At 39.6% G+C, this 18,944-nt stretch overlaps 1 protein-coding gene across 1 annotated transcript in view; it reads right to left on the reverse strand.

Moving 5' to 3' along the window:
* reep3b (receptor accessory protein 3b) overlaps nucleotides 1–18,944 on the reverse strand; it is a 69,211-nt gene that overhangs the window by 30,855 nt on the left and 19,412 nt on the right. The window contains exon 2 of the mRNA XM_073027228.1: nucleotides 5,260–5,332. Coding sequence (XP_072883329.1) covers nucleotides 5,260–5,332 — 73 coding nt within the window. The remainder of the gene's footprint in view (nucleotides 1–5,259; nucleotides 5,333–18,944) is intronic.

An 18,944-nucleotide genomic window follows, 5' to 3' on the forward strand; every position in this document is an offset into this window, starting at 1 on the left:
TCTTCAAGGTATGAGGGACAGTAAAGTAGATAGCCTTTTTCCTAGGGTGGATGACTCTACCCTTGAGCACACAAGTATAAAGTAAGAGGCGAGATTTTTAAAGGAGATCTAAGGGGGAAAATTTTCCACAGAGGATGGTGGTTCCATGGAATAAGCTGCCAGAGGTGGTGGTAGAAACAAATACAGTTATGGTGTTGAAATGTCAGTTGGATAGATATGAGTAGGAAAGGAGTAGAGGGATATGGGTGTGGGACTACAGACATCCCACCTCTCCCGGAAGTTCCGGGAGTCTCCCGCATATTGATAGCAGCTCCCAGACGCCTCCAAATTATATACAATATCCCAGAAATTGATTTTTTTTGAGTGAGCAAGAGAGGGGTGTGGGGGACATGTGGGGAGAGGGAGAGGGGGAGAGACAGAGAGAGTGACAGATAGAGCATCCTGACTGGTCTCTCTTCGTGCTAAGTAGACCTATCAGTTTTCTCTGTGGGCGGGCTTTACAGTCGACCTCTCTCTCTCTCTCTCTCACTGCCCATCAGTTCAGTCCTGCAGCGCCATGGCAAAATGTTCCAAAAAATAAATAAATAAAATAAAACGTACTTCACCCCAGACTACACTAAAGTATACCCCTACCTAACAGGGGTCAAAAATAATGACATGGTTGCTTGCTGCAATGTCTGTTGCCCATGAGGGTTAAATGACTAAAAGACATGTTGAGGTGAATTTAACAGGTGTCATTCGATCATTAGCAGAGAGATTTCCAAATGTGATCAAGGCAGATGCAAGAGAACAGCTCCACTTGGAAGTGCTGGAGTATGTCTCAACTAACCTTGAAGGACTGATGCCAAACTACAAAAGTTTGCCTGTTGATGAGTTCTGGGGGAAGCTGTCCAAAGTAAAATCTGTGAGCACAGGGCAGTTGAGACTCAAAGAGCTCTGCTAGTTGATGAAGCTGCTTTTAGTGCTGCCAAATTCTAATTGTGATGTAGAAAGGGCATTCAGCATTTGAATCTGACGTCTTGCAAAATTAACAAATTCATTGACACAGACTGCTATGAGGTTGAGACTTCCGGCAAAATGCTCAAATCTGCCAAGCAAGCCACATCACAGTACAAGGAAAGTTTACAAAAGAAATAGAAAAGCTATTTGCATTAGCATCTAGCTATTAGCATTGAGACTGTCAACAAAATACTCAGCAAGGAATAAAAATAAATAAATATACACACACACACACACACACACACACACACACGTGTGTAAATAGTTTCAATATGTGATCAGATAAATTGTTGTGTTCTTTCATAATCAAATGTCCTGTATACATACACCCTTGGAGGTCGACCGGGGGTGGGAGGGGGTGGTGTTTCTACCTCCCGAAATGAATTTTTGCAGGGTGGGATGTCTGGGATTAGCACAAGTCGCATGGATGAATTGGGCCAGATGTCCTGTTTCTATGCCATTCAATTCAGTGACATGAAATGTGTATAGAAGCTATGTTATGCTAAATGAACATGTTGGAGGGAAAAAAATACTTTTGCAGAACACCTTGAAATTTATGGAAGTTTACTTAACATTAACACCATGAGAACTACAGACCAAGCAAGATTTGAAAGTTTTCCAAACATTAGTGTGGTTTGTGTTGCTCTAAAACCCAATTTGGCCTTAAACTATGAATTGCCACCACCTCAAATAAATGGGTGAGCTGCAGAAAGTGAAGAGGATTTACTGGACAGCTGCAGGAAAACAACTTACTTACAAGGCATAATCACATTTAGCACTGTGGTATAACAACTTGCATAACAATGAAAATTATAGCATCTTGAACAAACTTTTTAGTTTGGCTGTCTTGGCACAGCTCACAAGAACAACTTCCTAGCAGAATGCCAAAAATCAACATTGGAAAATCTAAATTAAACTTACTTTAGCCTTCATCAGATCAACTCCAAGGTTAAAAACAGAGCCTCTTTACAAAAGCACAGGCAATCCCAAGGAACAGCCATGAATAAGTAACTAACATCTGTTGAACTCAAAGCCAAATCTTAATTAATTCCAAGTGTAAGACAATCCCATAGGTCTGTCTCAGAGATCTGAGTGATGCAATTTTTCTGTTTTGACTTGCAAGGGTATTATTTCTGTTAACGAGAAGCTGCTGTTTTTTTTATATTTGTGTTTTATTTCTGTTGCTAGACAAACAAAAAGACACAGTCTTCGACAATTGCACCACTGTTTTTCTCTGGGCAGTTTATACTGTTAAGACATCCCTGGTTATACGAGGGGTGATTGATAAGTTCATGGCCTAAGGTAGAAGGAGTCAATTTTAGGAAACCCTAGCACATTTATTTTTCAACATAGTCCCCTCCTACATTTACACACTTAGTCCAGCAGTTGTGGAGCATACGGATCCCTTCTTTGTAGAAGTTGGCGTCTTAGACCTCCAGAAGTGGTCCACAGCAAGGGTGATTGATAGGTTTGTGGCCTAAGGTAGAAGGAGATGAGTTATTAACTTCAAACTTCCTGCATAATCACTCAAAGAGTTGAACTGCACGTGCATGTAACGAGAGCTGTATAACTCATCTCCTTCTACCTCAGGCCACAAACTTATCAATCATCCCCGCTGTGGACACTTTCTGGAGGTCCAAGAACTGTATGCTCCATAACCACTGGACTAAATGTGTAAACGTCAGAGGGGACTATGTTGAAAAATAAACGTGCTAGGTTTTCTAAAATTGACTCCTCCTATCTTAGGCCATGAACTTATCAATCACCCCTCGTATAACCCTTCCTATGTTGATAATTTTGCAGGGACCACCCACACACAGCATGATTGCAAGGGAATTATCAAAAAGCAAACAAAAACACTTTTAAAATGACTGACACTGACGGATGCAGTTTATGACTGGAATTTCGGGATACTATCTTTCTGGATGTCTAAATGTTAATACTGCGTTCACCAGCTCAGACCAACTGTATACAATGTGAAGGAAACCATTTGGCCATTCATGCCCACTCTGCTATTAAACAGGGCAAGGATTAATCATTTTCTTGCACTGACACCACATGTCTGATATCCAAACACCTACCAATCTCCATTTGGTATATATTCAATGACTGAGCCTTTAAATAAAATAAAAAACACAAAATACTGGCAGAACTCAGCAGGCCAGACAACATCTATGGGAGGAGGTAATAACGATGTTTCAGGCCGAAACCCTTCATCAGGAGCCTTTAAAGTCCCTTTGGTTAGAGAATTCTAAGGATTCACTCACTCCCCTGTGTAAAACAAATTCATTTCATCTCTGCCCTGAAAGGTTGATCTTTTATTTTCAGAATATGACACCTGAATCCAGACAAGCCAGCTGGGGTTCCCAGCTCATTGCCACAGCCCAGAGCAATACAGTGCAGCAACTCTCCCAATGTATGTCCCTGGCCAGGCAATTCATTGGTTTTAACAACAGGTAACAATCAACCCCTAGGCTCAACAGCTGTCAAAGCAGTTAGTTACTGAAGGTTTGTGAATGTCAAAATCAACTGGGAGCATTTAAGAAATAAATTTTAACTTTTAAAACTTTAAGTTAAAATTGAAATCAAGTTTAAAAAGTTATAAACAATTAAAACAAAAAGTGATAATTAAATCAAATAAAAATCCTCTTCTTGCCTTCCACCCCATCAGCTTTTCATATACTTCAAAGGATTCTAAGTACAGGTATGTATGCAGTATACAATCCTGAGATTCATCCTCCTACAGCCAACCAGGAAACAAAGAAAACCATGGAACCTGTTCAAGGAAAAATATCACCCACCCCCCCCCCACACACACACACAAATGAAACAAATCATACAAAGAGCAACAAGATCATCCCCCCCATGCGCAATAAATAAATCGTGCAAATTGCAACAAGAACAAACAAGCGAAAACACAGAATGTAAAACACAAAATGGAAGAGTTCAGTTCAGTTCAATGTCTGTTATCAGCGGACGTCACAATTGAACACCTGTACCTGCACCAAGTTAGACTGGCAGTTTCAATGGGAAAATCTCCCAGAGAAAGCAGAGACTGTGCTATCTTTATAGGACTCCATGAATACTCAACCATCACTGTAACCTCTGCTCTGGAATAGTCATATTATAACCTTATTTGCCAGAGAATCTGCTGGAAGGACTGAATTGAAACAGAAAATGCAGAAATACTCAGCACTTCAGACAGTATCTATGGAGAAAGAAACAGAGCTAAATATTTCGGGTTGATGATCTAACATAACTTTACATTAATTGTAATGAAAATGAACCAAGGTTCATTTTCATGGAAAAAGTTTCCCTATTTTATTGGTTATCATTTACAGATTATTATATTTAGTTTTTTCAATGGAAAAGTGGCTTAAAAATGCAACTAGTTGCTTTAGAGGGATCTTACTTCCCTGCTCCTTTCATATTCTATTCACTTAGCATGGTCATGTTAAAATTCTGCTCTCAGGACTGGAACCTTTCCTCGATCAGGCACCAAAATCAACAACAAGCTCTCCCAAGTATTAATTATATTTGTATCTTGGTTTCAATCACAATCACTGTTCCAGCTGACTGAGTTTAAAGCAATTTTTATTATGCTGATGACCTCAGTCAGCACCCCTTCAGATATCCTCTCCAACTCCTAACCTAAAACACAATGGTCTTCTCACTTTCCCCTATTCTGATTAAGCATTCTTGACTGAAATTAGACTCTCCACTGATGGTGCCTGATTTGCTGAACACATTCCAGCACTCTCCTTTTCTTTTGGATTCCTGGCATCTGCAGTTTCTTTTCCATACGATTAAGTACATTCATTTCAAATAAAAAGTTTAACCCCAGATGTAAAAGAGCAGTCCAACAACAATAGTGACATTCCCTTTTCACCCACTTTTATAGCAAACCATTATTTACTAGCTTGGAAGTGCTTACTGCAATTAGCTCATGATTACAAGAGCCAGAGAGGAACTATGACACCTTACTGTCATTGACAGCATGCATTTCTATCCAATTTGCCAGAGCTGAAATAGCTGACACGTTGACATGCGGAAAATGCTGATGTTAAAAATTAACTGTTCAATGGAAACATTCTGAAAATTCCTTAACATGCACAAATTCCCAATGCCACATTTGCACGCTCAAGTTCAACTACATACCACAAAAAAGGAGGGCAGGAGTGATAGACAGATGGAGCACAAAAGTATTTTCAATGTATTTTTGCAGCAAAGCAATGATAATCAAGTGGAAAAGGTACTTACATATTCCTTCACATTTTTGGTTTTCACAGCTTTGTACGAATAATAAGCAGGATACAAGGTTCCAAACACAAGACTGTTAAGAAAAAAACAATGCTACTATTACAATTTACACATCATATTAAACATACTTTCATGTTTATGTGCATATCTAAGAGGTAAAGTTCAAACCCAAACCTTTCATAAGCATGAAGCAGCAAAATCTTTGATTGTCATACAGGAGCAGTTTTACACCACCTACTGATATCAATTTACCTCTAAGCAGAAAGACAATCTATTCAGTCAACTCTGCCGCTTTGCAAATAATGACAGCTGTAAACTTCTCTAGTTTCTGACTCTTGTAAGTCATTCTCCCAAAAAACAGTCCTTTATTTTAAAACTTCCTGTGCAGAAAACAGAATCCATCATTGTTTAGCCACCATTGCTCTACACTAGCTGGAACTGTCCCATAAAGACTTATTATTGGGAACTTATTAGAAATTTATCATACATCAACACCAATTTTGAGGGGCTGAAAATAAAATTTGGGAGGATGAACAAAACTATTGGCCAATGAAAAAATTGCAAGGAAACATCAAAAATGCAGGAAATATATACTCCACTAAAAAGTAAATAAGCCGGCCAGTGGTGTAGCAGCATCTGCTCCGGACTTTGAAGCAAATGATCCTGGGTTTGAATTCGGCCAGCTCCTTGTATGCTTTCTATCTATGTTAGGTTGAGTGTCAAGCTTGTCGACAAGGTTGTTGCCCGATACACCACAAGGCGCAGAGAGAAACAACAGGTAAAAGTGAAATAAATATTGATAAGATTCATGACAAGGATATTGGATACATATCCATACACAAGTACAATGAGATAGTAAAAAGAGAACAAAATATAGTAACACACACAAAATGTTGGTGGAACGCAGCAGGCCAGGCAGCATCTAAAGGAAGACATACAGTCGACGTCTCGGGCCGAGACTCTTTGTTAGTCCTGACGAAGGGTCTCGGCCTGAAATGTCGACTGTACTTCTTCCTATAGATGCTGCCTGGCCTGCTGCATTCCACCAGCATTTTGTGTGTGTTGCTTGAATTTCCAGCATCTGCAGATTTCCTCGAGTTTGTGTTACAAAATATACTGCTGTATCTGCAGAGAAAGTTCAGTGAAAGAAGACAAATAAAGGGCATGGGCCACGATAAGGTAGGCTGGGAGATTGAAATTTCATCTTTAGCATATGAGGCCTGTTCAAGAGACTGGTAATGACAGGGAAGATGTCCTGAACCTCAGGATCAGAATCAGGTTTAATATCACTAGCATATGCCATGAAATTTATTGTTAAGTGCCAGCAGTACATTGTAATACATAAAAACTGAATTATAGTACATATATACATTTTTTAAATTAAATTAATAGTACAAAAAGAGACAAAGAAAACAGTGAGGTAGTGTTCATGGGTTCAATGTCCATTCAGAAATCTGATGGCAGAGGGGAGGGGTGGGGGAGTGAGTGGTAAAAGCTATTCCTGAATCTGAATGTGTGCCTTCAGGCTTCAGTACTTCCTTCCTGATGGTAGCAATGAAAAGAGGGGATGTCCTGGCTGATGGGGTCCTTAATGATGAGATGCCACTTTTTTTTTGAGGCATCACTCCTTGAAGATGTCCTGGATGCTGGGGAAGCTAGTGTCCATGATGGAGTTGACACAATGGTGCTTCAGTATGGCCTCCTGTATAATCGGCAAGACCCAATGTAGACTGGGAGACTGCATTGCTGAGTACCCATGCTCCGTCCTCCAGAAAAAGTGGAATCTCCCAGTGGCCACCCACTTCAATTCTACTTCCCATTCCGACATGTCAGTCCATGGCCTCCTCTACTGTCATGATGAGGCCACACTCAGATTGGAGGAGCAACATCTTTTATTCTGTTTGGGTGGCCTCCAGCTTGATGGCATGAACACCAATTTCTCGAACTTCCAATAACTGCCCCCCAACTTCACCATTCCTCTTTTCCTCTCTCACCTTATCTCCTTACCTAACCATCACCTCTGTCTGGTGCTCCTTGCCCTTCCCTTTCTTCCATGGTCTTCTACTCTCTCCTATCAGATTCTCCCTTCTCCAACCCTTTATCTCTTTCACCTATCAACTTCCCAGCTCTTTACATCACCCCTCCCCCAGTTCCACCCATCACCTACCACCTTGTATTTATTCTTCCCCTCCCCCCACCTTCTTGCTCCGACTGCTCATCTTTTTCTCCAGTCCTATTGAAGGGTCTCAGCACGAAACATCCACTGTTTACTCTTTTCCATAGATGCTGCCTAACTTGCTGAATTCCTCCAGCATTTTGAGCATGTTGCATGGAGCCGAGTTTACAACTCTCTATAGCTTATTTCAATCCTACACAGTGCCCCCCACCCCCCCCCCCCCCGCATACCAGAAGGTGATGCAGCCAGTTAGAATGCTCTACACTGTGCATCTTTAGAAATTTTGAGTGTCTTTGGTGACATACCAAATCTCTGCACAAACATCCATCGAAATATAGGTGCTGAGGGGGCCTCCTTTTACTGCATCAATATGTTGGGACCAGGTTAAGTTCTCAGAGATGTTGATACCCAGGAACTTGAAATTGTTCACTTTTGATCCCTCAGGAAGACTAATGCACGTGCCCTCATCTTACCATTTCTGAAGTTCACAATCTGTTTGGTCTTATTGATGTTGAGTGCAAGTTGTTGCTGCAACACCATTCAACCAGCTGATCTATCTTGCTCCTGTACGCCTTCTCATCACCATCTGAAATTCTGTCAATAGTTGTGTTGTCACTAATGGCAACTGATCTGTGCCTAGCCACACAGTCTTGGAAGTAGAAAGAGTACAGCAGTGGGCTACCTTGAGGTGCACCACTGTTGATTATCAGTGAGTTGCAGATTTTATTTCTGTTCTGCTCAGACTGTTGTTTTCCGGTGAGGAAGGTGAGGATCCACTTGCAGAGGGAGGTACAGAGGCCCGGGTTTTGGAGCTTTTTGATCAGAACTGTAGGAATGATTGTGTTAAATGCTTATTTGTAATGGAGAACAGCAGCCTGACGCAGGTATTAGTATTGTCCAGATGATCCAAGGTCGTGTGACTTGCCAATAAGATCTCATCCTCTGTAGACCTACTGTGGCAATAGGCAAACTGCAGTGGCTCCAAGTTTCTTGCTGAGGCAGGAGTTTTTAATGATAATCATTAAGGCAGTTCACCCTGCTTTTCTTGGGCACTGAGTAAGCTGCCTTAATGACCATCATCCAGTAGCACTCACAAATGCTTTGATGAAGTGCTTTGAAAGGTTGGTTTTGGCTAGAATCAATTCCTACCCAATCAAGGAGCTGGACCCACTGCAATTTGCTCATTGGCACAATAGGTCTACAGCAGATATGATCTCGTTGGCTCTTCATGCAGCCTTGGATAGATCTAGTGGTACTTGTTCTCAGGCTTTTGTATTTTCTGCTTGACAGGAGTGGGGAGTGGAGGGGAATGACTGGAATGGGAAGTAGTGGGCATAACTGCAACAAATACAACGCTAATTAACTTCCAGAATTGCAGTTGTAGTTCAACATAAATAAATGCAAAGATTAGTAAGAAAAATAGTGAAGTCACTTATTTCTCGCAAGTTACATTTCTGGTGGGGTAAAGGAACAAAGAATTTCAGAGTATGTCATTGAAAGTTGCACAAGAGATTAGCAGAGCCACAACAAAAAGTATCAAGGTTTATTTCTAGTAAGGGTTGAAATGAAAAGTACAGACGTTATGCTAAACCTGAATTCAACCTTGATCACACCACACGTAAGAATATTATGTTTGTTAGAATCTGAATCAGTAGTGCAGTGCAAGACATAGTTATGCACTCAACTTAGTTATAAAAAAAATGAAAGAGGAATAATGAGGTAGTTGTTCCTAAGTTCACTGACCAGTCAGAAATCTGAATACAGAGGGAAGAAACTATTTTTAAATCCTTGAACATGAATCTACAGACTCCTGTATCTCTTCCTCAATGACAATAATGAGAAGAGGGCATGTCCCTTATGGCTCTTAATGGTGGCATTGGAATGTTATTGTTACATGCACAAAGAAACAGTGAAAAGCTTGCATTGCATATTGTTCACACAGATCAAATCATTACAGTGCAGCACAAGATAAAACAATTACAGTACAGAAGAAAACGTAAAAGCCACAGAGAAAGGCAGTGCAGGTCAACAATAAAGTGCAAGATCATAACAAGATAGATGGAGGTCAAGAATCCATCTTAGCAGACAAGAGGTCTACTCAAGAGTCTGCTAACAGCTGGACAGAAGTTCCCCGAGGCACTGTCTTTAGAAGAGGTCCTTGATAGTAGAGAGGGCTGTTCCATAATGGGGCTGGCTGAGTCTACAACCCTCTACAACTTCTTTCGATCCTGCACATAAAAGTCCGAATGCTCTCCATCATACATCTGTAAAAATTTGCTAGAATATCTGGTGACATACCAAATCTTCTCAAACTCATAACTGCATAACAAGAAAAAGGAATACAGAGGCGATGCAGATAAAACTACAAATAGGATACTTACTATAAAGGGTGAGGATACACGTATTAACGATTAATTGTGGGTAGTTTTCTGAGGAATTGAAGCCAATAGATTTTTAAAATGTTCTTGATAAAGGGGATATGAAAAGCATGTTTCCACTTACAAAGAGCATTGATAATCTTGAAATAAGACAGTCACCACAAAATACAATAGGATTTAATAAAATTGAGTAAAATAGTGGTAGGAATGTGGAACTCACCACCACAGACATAATTAAGTGAAAGATGCATATTGGGGGAAACAGGGGAAAACATATGGCAGAGAAAGGATTTAAGGCCAATGCTTACAGATTTAAAGGATGGGTGAATGGTTGAATGGAGCATAAAGACTGCATGGACTGGTTCACTGTATTACGTCCTCTTTAACAAAATACCCTGGGCCAAAAGGGAAAAGGGTGAGTTCATGCTTGGTGTCTAGCTGCTCAAGTACAATTCAAAACGTTTGAATAGTCAGCTGGAAGTGAACTAGGAATCCGTAAATATAAAATGTTGTCAAATTAACTGAGCAGGAGAGCAATTACATTTAAATCTAGTTACAGCATTAGTTCCCCCTCCCCCCAAAAGACAGGACACATCACAACATTCAAACAAGCTCAGTACAGAACTTCATCAGTTTTGTTAACCCATGTCAAAAAACTTGTATTTCAGCAGCTTGATTTTCTACCATGAATTTATACAACACATTTCAGTACAGCTTTAATATAGACTTTAATACAGGTATTACAAGGCATGCTCTGACTTGAGAGCAACTCCCAAGTAAATCAATTTGAACAATAAGATATTCCTCTTGCCACCCTAAATTACCCCATGACAAATTCTGCTCTGGACACAAGCTCCCTATGTCATGCTCCAATACTGCTCACCCACTACCACCAAATCCGATTAGAAAAGCCTTAATGAGTTTAACTCCAAGTGAGTAACTAACAAGCATTAAAAGAAATGTGCACCCAAGGTTTACCATTTTATTGAAAAATGCACAATAAAAGTACTAGTTGATGGTGTTGGGATTCAAGCAGTACCCCCTCATTATAAATTTAGTAACCAAAAGTAAACCAAACCCAGGAATCAGATAATTTACCATACTTAAACTAATGAGAATTGATTTTTAAAACAGCATTCAAAGTCTCTTTTTTTTGTCTAATTTTATTTTATGCATTATTCGTTCAGATAAACACTCTCACACTCAGCCTCTAAACAACACTTCAAAGTATCAATGCACTACTTCGAAGCACAAGAGCAGACTTAATTTCTAAAGCAAAGAACAGACAATTGGCAATTTGTTTCAGCTCTGATATATGCCCATCTGCTTCCATTCTAAAAGCTACAGCATACCAAAATAATTCACAGAACTGCATTTCATACCCCAGCAAACAACTTGGTTAGAAGTCTGCAGACAGACATTCTTGAACACACTCCATGTTCAGACTTGCACGATTATTTTTACTAGCACAGTCATTTAGAAGATTTTGTTCCACAAAACCATAAAATGTTTACTTAAATGTTAAGAACTGCATTTACTTCAAAGCTTAGCAGTACTCAGCATATGAGCTACACGTCAAATGCACACCATGTCGACATGGGAGTGCACATCTTGTGTACAGATTAATGGCAGCTTGCCACAAAAACCAGATGGAACAAAGCCAGGCTTTTACTCTGGTTTCAGCTAAAACTTAGTGGTCTTTCATACTGGAAGGTTTAAAAAAAATGAAAGAATGCACAGAACACTTAGTCAATGGAAACTTGACACTTTATTTTTTTTAAGAAACTAAACCTGATATCTGTAAACAATCAAGAAATTTTGTTCTGTACAACAGTTGCAATAACATAATTGGATAAAGACATTTAGTTATTTAAATGTCAAATGAACAACGTGATCTGTATATTTCCACAACAGAAATAGCCTGAAATAAATGACAACAATCAACTCCTAAAGGCTTGCTTTTAATTTGTATTTTCTAATTATCAGAATCAAGTTTATCACTGACACATGATGAAACAACAATTTTGCTGTTTTGCAGTAGCAGTAAGGTGCAAGACGTTTATATGAGAGCAAGTGAGAATTTTGAGGTTAATATTTTCTTTAAACAAAAGGAATTTTAACTCAGCAATAATACACACTAAACAGTAGAAAAGAAACTGCGACAACTATAACAATGAATAAATAGCATTACACCATTCTATTCATTACTACAGCATATCCAGTCAACAGTTAACGTAAACTAGACACGAGTGTAAAAGTGATTTGCATCCACAGTGCTGATCGTTCATATAATCTTCATTTTCAAGTGGAACAGTTGTGAATGTCACCATCTAATAACATCTGGTTTTCAGGATTACCAGTTTCAAAAGAATAGCAAGAAAGGAAAATCCATGTTTCTGTTTTGAAAGGAGCAGTATACATGTAGAATAAGCCAACAGCAAAAAAATGTGGAAAATGAAACCAGGCCAGGGTTCTAAACGTTCCCAGAGGTAAATGGAATTACAGATTAATGGACTCCAGTTTGGTGGGCAGGCAAAATGTTTGTCTGAAAATCATTACTGCCATTTTGATGGAAAAATCTGCTAATAACCTCAGAACAACTAAACTTCAGCATATATAATGAACAAGAATAAATGACCTGCATTCTAATCTGGTTATCTACATATTTTCAATCCTTTGCTTCAGTAACTACAGAAGATTTTCAGTATCAGAGCTGGAGATGCATTTTAGTGTTAGCGGCAAATCAAGCACTGCAGGCATCCAAATATAGGAAGTTTCAGCTTGGTTGCTTACTATCATGAATGCAACTCAATTGCCGGCAAGCTACAACATTCTTGGCCTCCGTTGGTCAGGGTCAACCATAGATGTTGTGTCCCAGCTGTCTAAGTTGATACACAAGCCAGGGCAGTACGATATGGATAGCAAGCTGTTGCCCGTGCAACAGGCTTTCCCTCTCCACGCAGCTGACGAGTCCAAAGGAAAGGCAGCAGCATCACAGGAGTTGTTAGTCAACGCTGAGCTCAACATGGGACTGTCTTAAGGACTCCAGCTCTGGATTTCTCCACAGGGTTTACTCCTGAAGCCTTTTCCATGAGTGAGTATAATTGCAAGGCAGTGGAGGTTTGAGTCCTTCTCCTAAAATGAGCTGTCAACCACAGTTGATGAGCCCCATCTACCCACAGCAACCAGTTTTAAGGCACAAATAACCCACCTTCACCTTTCTCATGTCATTAGAAACTATTTCACCAGGCTTAGCAGCTAAGCCACACATGACGGCCAGAAGCTGGACTGAGTGTCAGAGGCTATTTGAGACACAAACCATTGGGAGCATTGAATGGGTAGTGGGAGCTTAACCCCACTACCCACACCTCTCCCTCCCCCAGTGCCAACCTTAAGGAACCAAGTTATAGCATTCACAGTACATAATCCATGTAGTCAACACATAACAAGTTAAAACATGTTAGAGAACTAATTAGCCTTAAGAATCTAGTGAAGATTCAGTATGCAATTGAAGCACCAGCTTCTGAACAAAAAATAAATCACGTAAAATCCTCTTTCAGTGACAGCCTATGAAAATTAATGAATGCTGGATGTGCTTTTTTCCCCTCAGCTCTCTTGTCCCTCTCCCAACCAACCTTGGGATATTATATCTTAACCAGAGAAAAGACAACTTTGCTGCACGTCCTGGATAAAATTCAAGCAGATTAGACAGCAAACAGGAACCAGCATCAAATCAGTCACCTAAAAATGAGACACTTATTTAAATAGAGCAATTGTAACATTTCGGATTTCTTTTGTAGAGCTGTTTTGTACCATGGATTTAGCATTTGGAATCGCATCTCAAACAATAACATCAATAATTGCCAAGGTCTAAGCTTCATTTCTGGGTTGGCAGAGCAAGCGCAAAACAAGGAACACTGAAAGGAGTAAGCCACAACAAGCATTACATTTCTCTCCATAAGTTCTGGCAAATAAAACTAAGTGAGAGTTCCTGGCTTCAATACTGAAAACTATGCTACAGATTCAAAATGAAGCAAGGACTGTGCAAGACCGAAGATACACCTTCCCTCTTCCATTGTCGAGATGATTATGCCAATTCCAAACAACAAATAAATTACATTTTTATAAATTTCCATTATAACCCAATACAGACAGGCACATAGATGATCGGAAAAAAAGGACGATGTAGGAGAAAGGATTCGATTGCTCTTAGAGTAGATAAAAGATTAGCACAATATCTTGGGCTGAAAGGCCTGTACTGTGCTGTAGTGTTCTATGTTCTATGTACAGTGCAGTGTACAATACCACTTGAATAATAGTGCCTAACTGGCCAGGTCATTTGCTGCTACTATACTCATCCACATCAACCAGGTCAAGTACATTTTATCCATTTAATGCACATTCGTCATTAAGACTTGCTGCTTGAGGTAAGCCTCAATCACACATCACCCTCAAGCTTGCTAGCCTACATTAGATCCTGGCTAAACAATTGCTTATTTTTTTAAAAAAGTATAACTTTACTTCCAGACCCTATATGGCCTTGCTTCTCTCTATCTTTATAGGCTTCCCCAAACCCAATAACCTCCTACCACACTACCAATCCCACATTCAGCAAAATAACTGCAATCCAAGTTTGACCTCTTAAATCTCTGCACCAAATCTCAGTCATAGACAATATTCAACATTTTAAGGTCAAGGCCAATTTGATTGCACTGGCTGTGCTACTTGTTCTGAGGCAAATGGCCACATTAAAATAGGATCTGCAAATTGCCATAGGTTGGTCAAGAGGAGCTTGTTGGGACAAGTGAGCAGCAGGATCATACACGTTTTCTATTGTCTTCACAGGATTCTGCGTTCCCAAAAGGATGTAAAGCTCTCAGATTTAATAGCCCCATTATTAGCAGTAATAGTTGCAACTACCAGGTTCCAAGCTCTGGGATCTCTTTGCTAAACTTCCCTGCATCTCTTTCCTCCCACAAAGCTCCTTCGAACTTAATTATTTTACCAAGATTTTGGTCACCTGCCCTGCTATCTCATATGGTTAGTGAACAGACAATGATTTGTAAAGATAAATACAAGGTGCTTTAGCTTCACATTAGACACTATATATGGTTGCAGTGCTAATGGCAAAGAGGTGGGGGGGGTGGGTGGTGATGGAACTCAGCTGTGATGGTTTTAGCATGTGCCAAGTGTGGAACTGTTTCCAAGTTTGGTTTTTTCCTAACCAAGGAGTAGCAGAAAGCAGTACTTGCCTCCTTCCAAAACATATTCAAGACCAATTAAATATCAAAAATACAAAACAGATGTATGGACTTTGTTCCAAAGAGCTCAGAGAGTACACACGTTTTTTTTTAATGCAGCATGGAGTTTTTACCCAACTGTGATTTTAAACAGAGTTCAGATGTGAGCCTAACTGGTATAAAAGGAGCACAACAATTTTCCCAAAGTGCATTCTGTTAAAAAAGAACATTGAGCAGAAGCCAGTCCACCAACAGAATCAGCAAATTTGCCTGGCTTGAGTAATCATCATGGGAAGTCTTTGAGGTGGCTCTGGTAACTAAACAGTAACTTTTGGGTACAAAAATCGAAGAGCTCTGAATGATCCTGTTCTAAAGTTTTCAAAAGATATTGACTACCATAACCCATTCAAAATAAAATTATTTTGTAAGAGCCATTTTGTCATTTATGATCATTTAAAATGTTTAGGTTTGATGACGACAAGTCAATTTGTCAATAGACTTATCGAAATCATTTTCAAAGATAGAATTTTCATGCAAGTATGTTGGGATGACAAATTTTAATTTGTGGCATACAAATGAGTTTAATTAGAAAGATGAGGAATAGGAGACAAAAATAATTTTGGGATAATGATTGTACCTTTACATTACAGCACAGAAATTCATTAAGGCTTCAAGTACAAAACTCAAAAGCCTACCTTTGAGTGGGGGGGGGGGGGGAAAGAGTTGTTTGGCAGGGTAGCAGATGAACACAAGTTCTTTGTTTAATTTCTTTCAGTAAAACTATCAATAAAATATAAATCATGCATAGTTATCCTTTGTTTTCAAAAAGCATCTAGCTTTCAAGACATACAAGTTGACTTTATAGAGTATATATGCAGGACTCACCATCTGTTTGGACATGGATAAATGCAGATGTGAATTCTGCTTCTTTTGAAGGCTTTAGACATTGTGTATTTAATATTTCAGTGAGATTTGAGCAATGTTGTAAATATATTGTTTGATTACGCATTTTGTTTAAATAATTCATTACAGGTTATATGCAATAGTACGTGAATGGCATATGTCATCATACCACCATGCCATGCGTGTACACCTCACTAAAGTAGAAGTACACACGTTTATCTCCTTGTTTTGCTTTCAATTAGTTTTTAAGGTTTTGGAGTTACAAAACATAACATTGGATTTCATCAGCCACGTGCAGCGTTTTGCTCAAACATGTGAGCCTTGTTTGCTATCTGCCAGGAAGTAACCTCTACACAGAAAGTGATTTTCCCTGAGGCATTTTCTCATTGCCTTTCTCTTGATGAGGATAATAGCTGCCTGACTAAACATTGGAGGTTGTACACCCAAAATTTCTGTTAGATCTTAAAGACTTTTGAAATGAAGTTGCTCAGTAGAGCAATAGGCAATATTTATGTTGGCAGATTAAGTTTGTGACATGGTACATTATCCCCATCACTGAACCAATTTTAGCTGTAGAAAATGAAGCAACCTGCATTTACCCAGTTTGTGCTGCAAGTCAGAAATAAAAGCACACTTTTTCAAAAATCACAAAGCTTTAGTGAAAAAGGGCCCAAAACTGCTATGCTACACTCCCAACCATTCAACTTACAAATCACTTGGGGTACCTTTTGAGCCAATTCCTGTTCAGCATTTATAGAGAAACACTATAAATATAAAAGATTAGTTTTATGCAAAACCTCCAAAATATTACTTTTTCCTTGTTTGGAAGGAACAAAAGATGCTGGAAATTCTCATTCCAGACCCAACAAATTCACAGTAACAACTTTAGGTTCCTGGAACGTTTAGAATGCAAACGGAAAAGCTGGCCAATTTTTCTTCATGCTGTTGGCAATGTCTGCAGCCAGTTTAACTTTCCTTCTTCACTAATGACAGTGACCATCTTTAAAAAGGAATTTTCTGAATCATACAAGTAAATCTGTATTTCTATCTATCCTACCATCTAACTTATGAATTACTGTTTTGCAAGTAAAAGTTGCTGAGATCTTTTTTCTATAATGTAACATGAATTTAAATACGCACGTGTTATTGTGCTTGAGCCGCATTTCGAATTTTTTAAACAAAAATTTTTACCAGCTGCTGGTAAAAGCAAAAAAATACTCAAACAGAATCAATAATAAAAAATAAAAACTTCAATGCTTAATTATGTTGTAACTTTGTAAAATAGTGCACGATAATTTGAAATTCATTACAAGTACTTTATGTTCAGATTCATGTTTCACTTGAGTTAATTCCTGAACAAATAATCATTGGGTGTAAATTATCCAACAAGAAGTCCCAGGACTATCACTGACATTCAGCCATTCTAACATAACCATGTTCTATGATGATAGAAATCCATTTGAAAAGGAAAGACAACTGGCAACTGACAACTGGAAAGACAACTGACAAATGGAGTACAGCGACAGGGCTGACTCTTGATGTGTTTCTGAAAAATACCCGCAAATTTTTTTCTCTCTAATTCAATACGAGGTCAAACCAAACATGAAACTAGAAACAATTCACATTAACAGAACAGTCTGGACTGCACCCAGTGAACAGGAGTATGAGAAGTGGCAACTTCACACAGGTCTGCAACTGAAGATTAATAAATCAGCACTTCGTTGCTGTTTTCAGAGCTTGAACTACACCCAATCAGTGAATGGGATTCATTAAAAAGGGCAAATAAAAATAAGCCAGGGGCAAGCAGAGTGAGTGGGCCAGTGTTAGAGTGGCTTTGGCGAGATCATGCTTAGGCAAGGTAAATGTTAAGATGTGTCCATATGGATATGTCCATACATGGCCTCCTCTAGTGCCATGATGAGGCCAAACTCCAGTTGGAGGATCAACACCTCATATACCGTCTGGGTAGTCTCCAGCCCCTTGGTATGAACATCGAATTCTCCAACTTCTGGTAATTCCCTCCCTCTCCCTTCCCCCATCCCACTTTCACTCTGCCTCCTCTTCTAGCTGCCTATCACCTCTCTCATGATTCTGCCTTCTTCTACTACACATTGTGCTTTCCCTTTACATTCCTTCTTCACCTCTCCAGCCTATCCCCTCCCTGCTTCCCCTCCCCCACCCCTTGATCTTTCCTGATTAGTTTTTCACCTGGCACATTCCACCCTCCCCCCACCTTCTTTATAGGGCCCCTGCCCCCTCCTTCTTTAGTCCTGACGAAGGGTCTCAGCCCAAAACGTTGACTGCTCCTTTCAACGGACGCTGCCCGACCTGCTGAGTTCATCCAGCTTGTTTGAACGTGTTTATTTGACCACAGCATCTGCAGCGTACTTTGTGTTTAAATGTTAAGCAATTTTCTTGTTCTTCTTTATTCTCCATTCCTCATAAGTTAAACCACAGTTAGTGCACTGAGAATAGCTTCAAGGGCTGTGTTGTGTTCTTTTGTCTGAGATATGGCCATTCTGGAAGACCTCCAGCCTCCCAGATAACCACATTTGCACCAGGTGCAGTGAGTTGCAGCTCCTCAGAAAACGTGTTAAAAAACCCGAGCTGCAACTCGACGTCATTTGACTCATACAGGAGACCAAGGAAGGGACAGATAGAAGCTATAGGGAGGTAGTCACCCCTAGGCTGCAGGAGGCAGGCAACTGGGTGACAATGAGAGGAAAGAGAAAGGGGGTAACCAGTACAGAGTACCTTTGTTGCCGTCCCTTCTCAATAGTAAGTATACAGTTTTGGATAATGTTTAAGGGGATTACCTAGCGGGGGGAGCCACAGCAACTGGGTCTCTGGCAAAGATGTGGGCTACAAATTACAACAGGAGGTAGAAAATGCATGTCAAAAGGGTAATGTTACGATAGTCATGGGGGATTTCAATATGCAGGTAGATTAGGAAAATTCAGTTTGGTGCTGGATCCCAAGAGGGAGAAT

This window comes from Hemitrygon akajei, chromosome 23 (assembly GCF_048418815.1).
Source record: "Hemitrygon akajei chromosome 23, sHemAka1.3, whole genome shotgun sequence".
NCBI lineage: Eukaryota > Metazoa > Chordata > Chondrichthyes > Myliobatiformes > Dasyatidae > Hemitrygon > Hemitrygon akajei.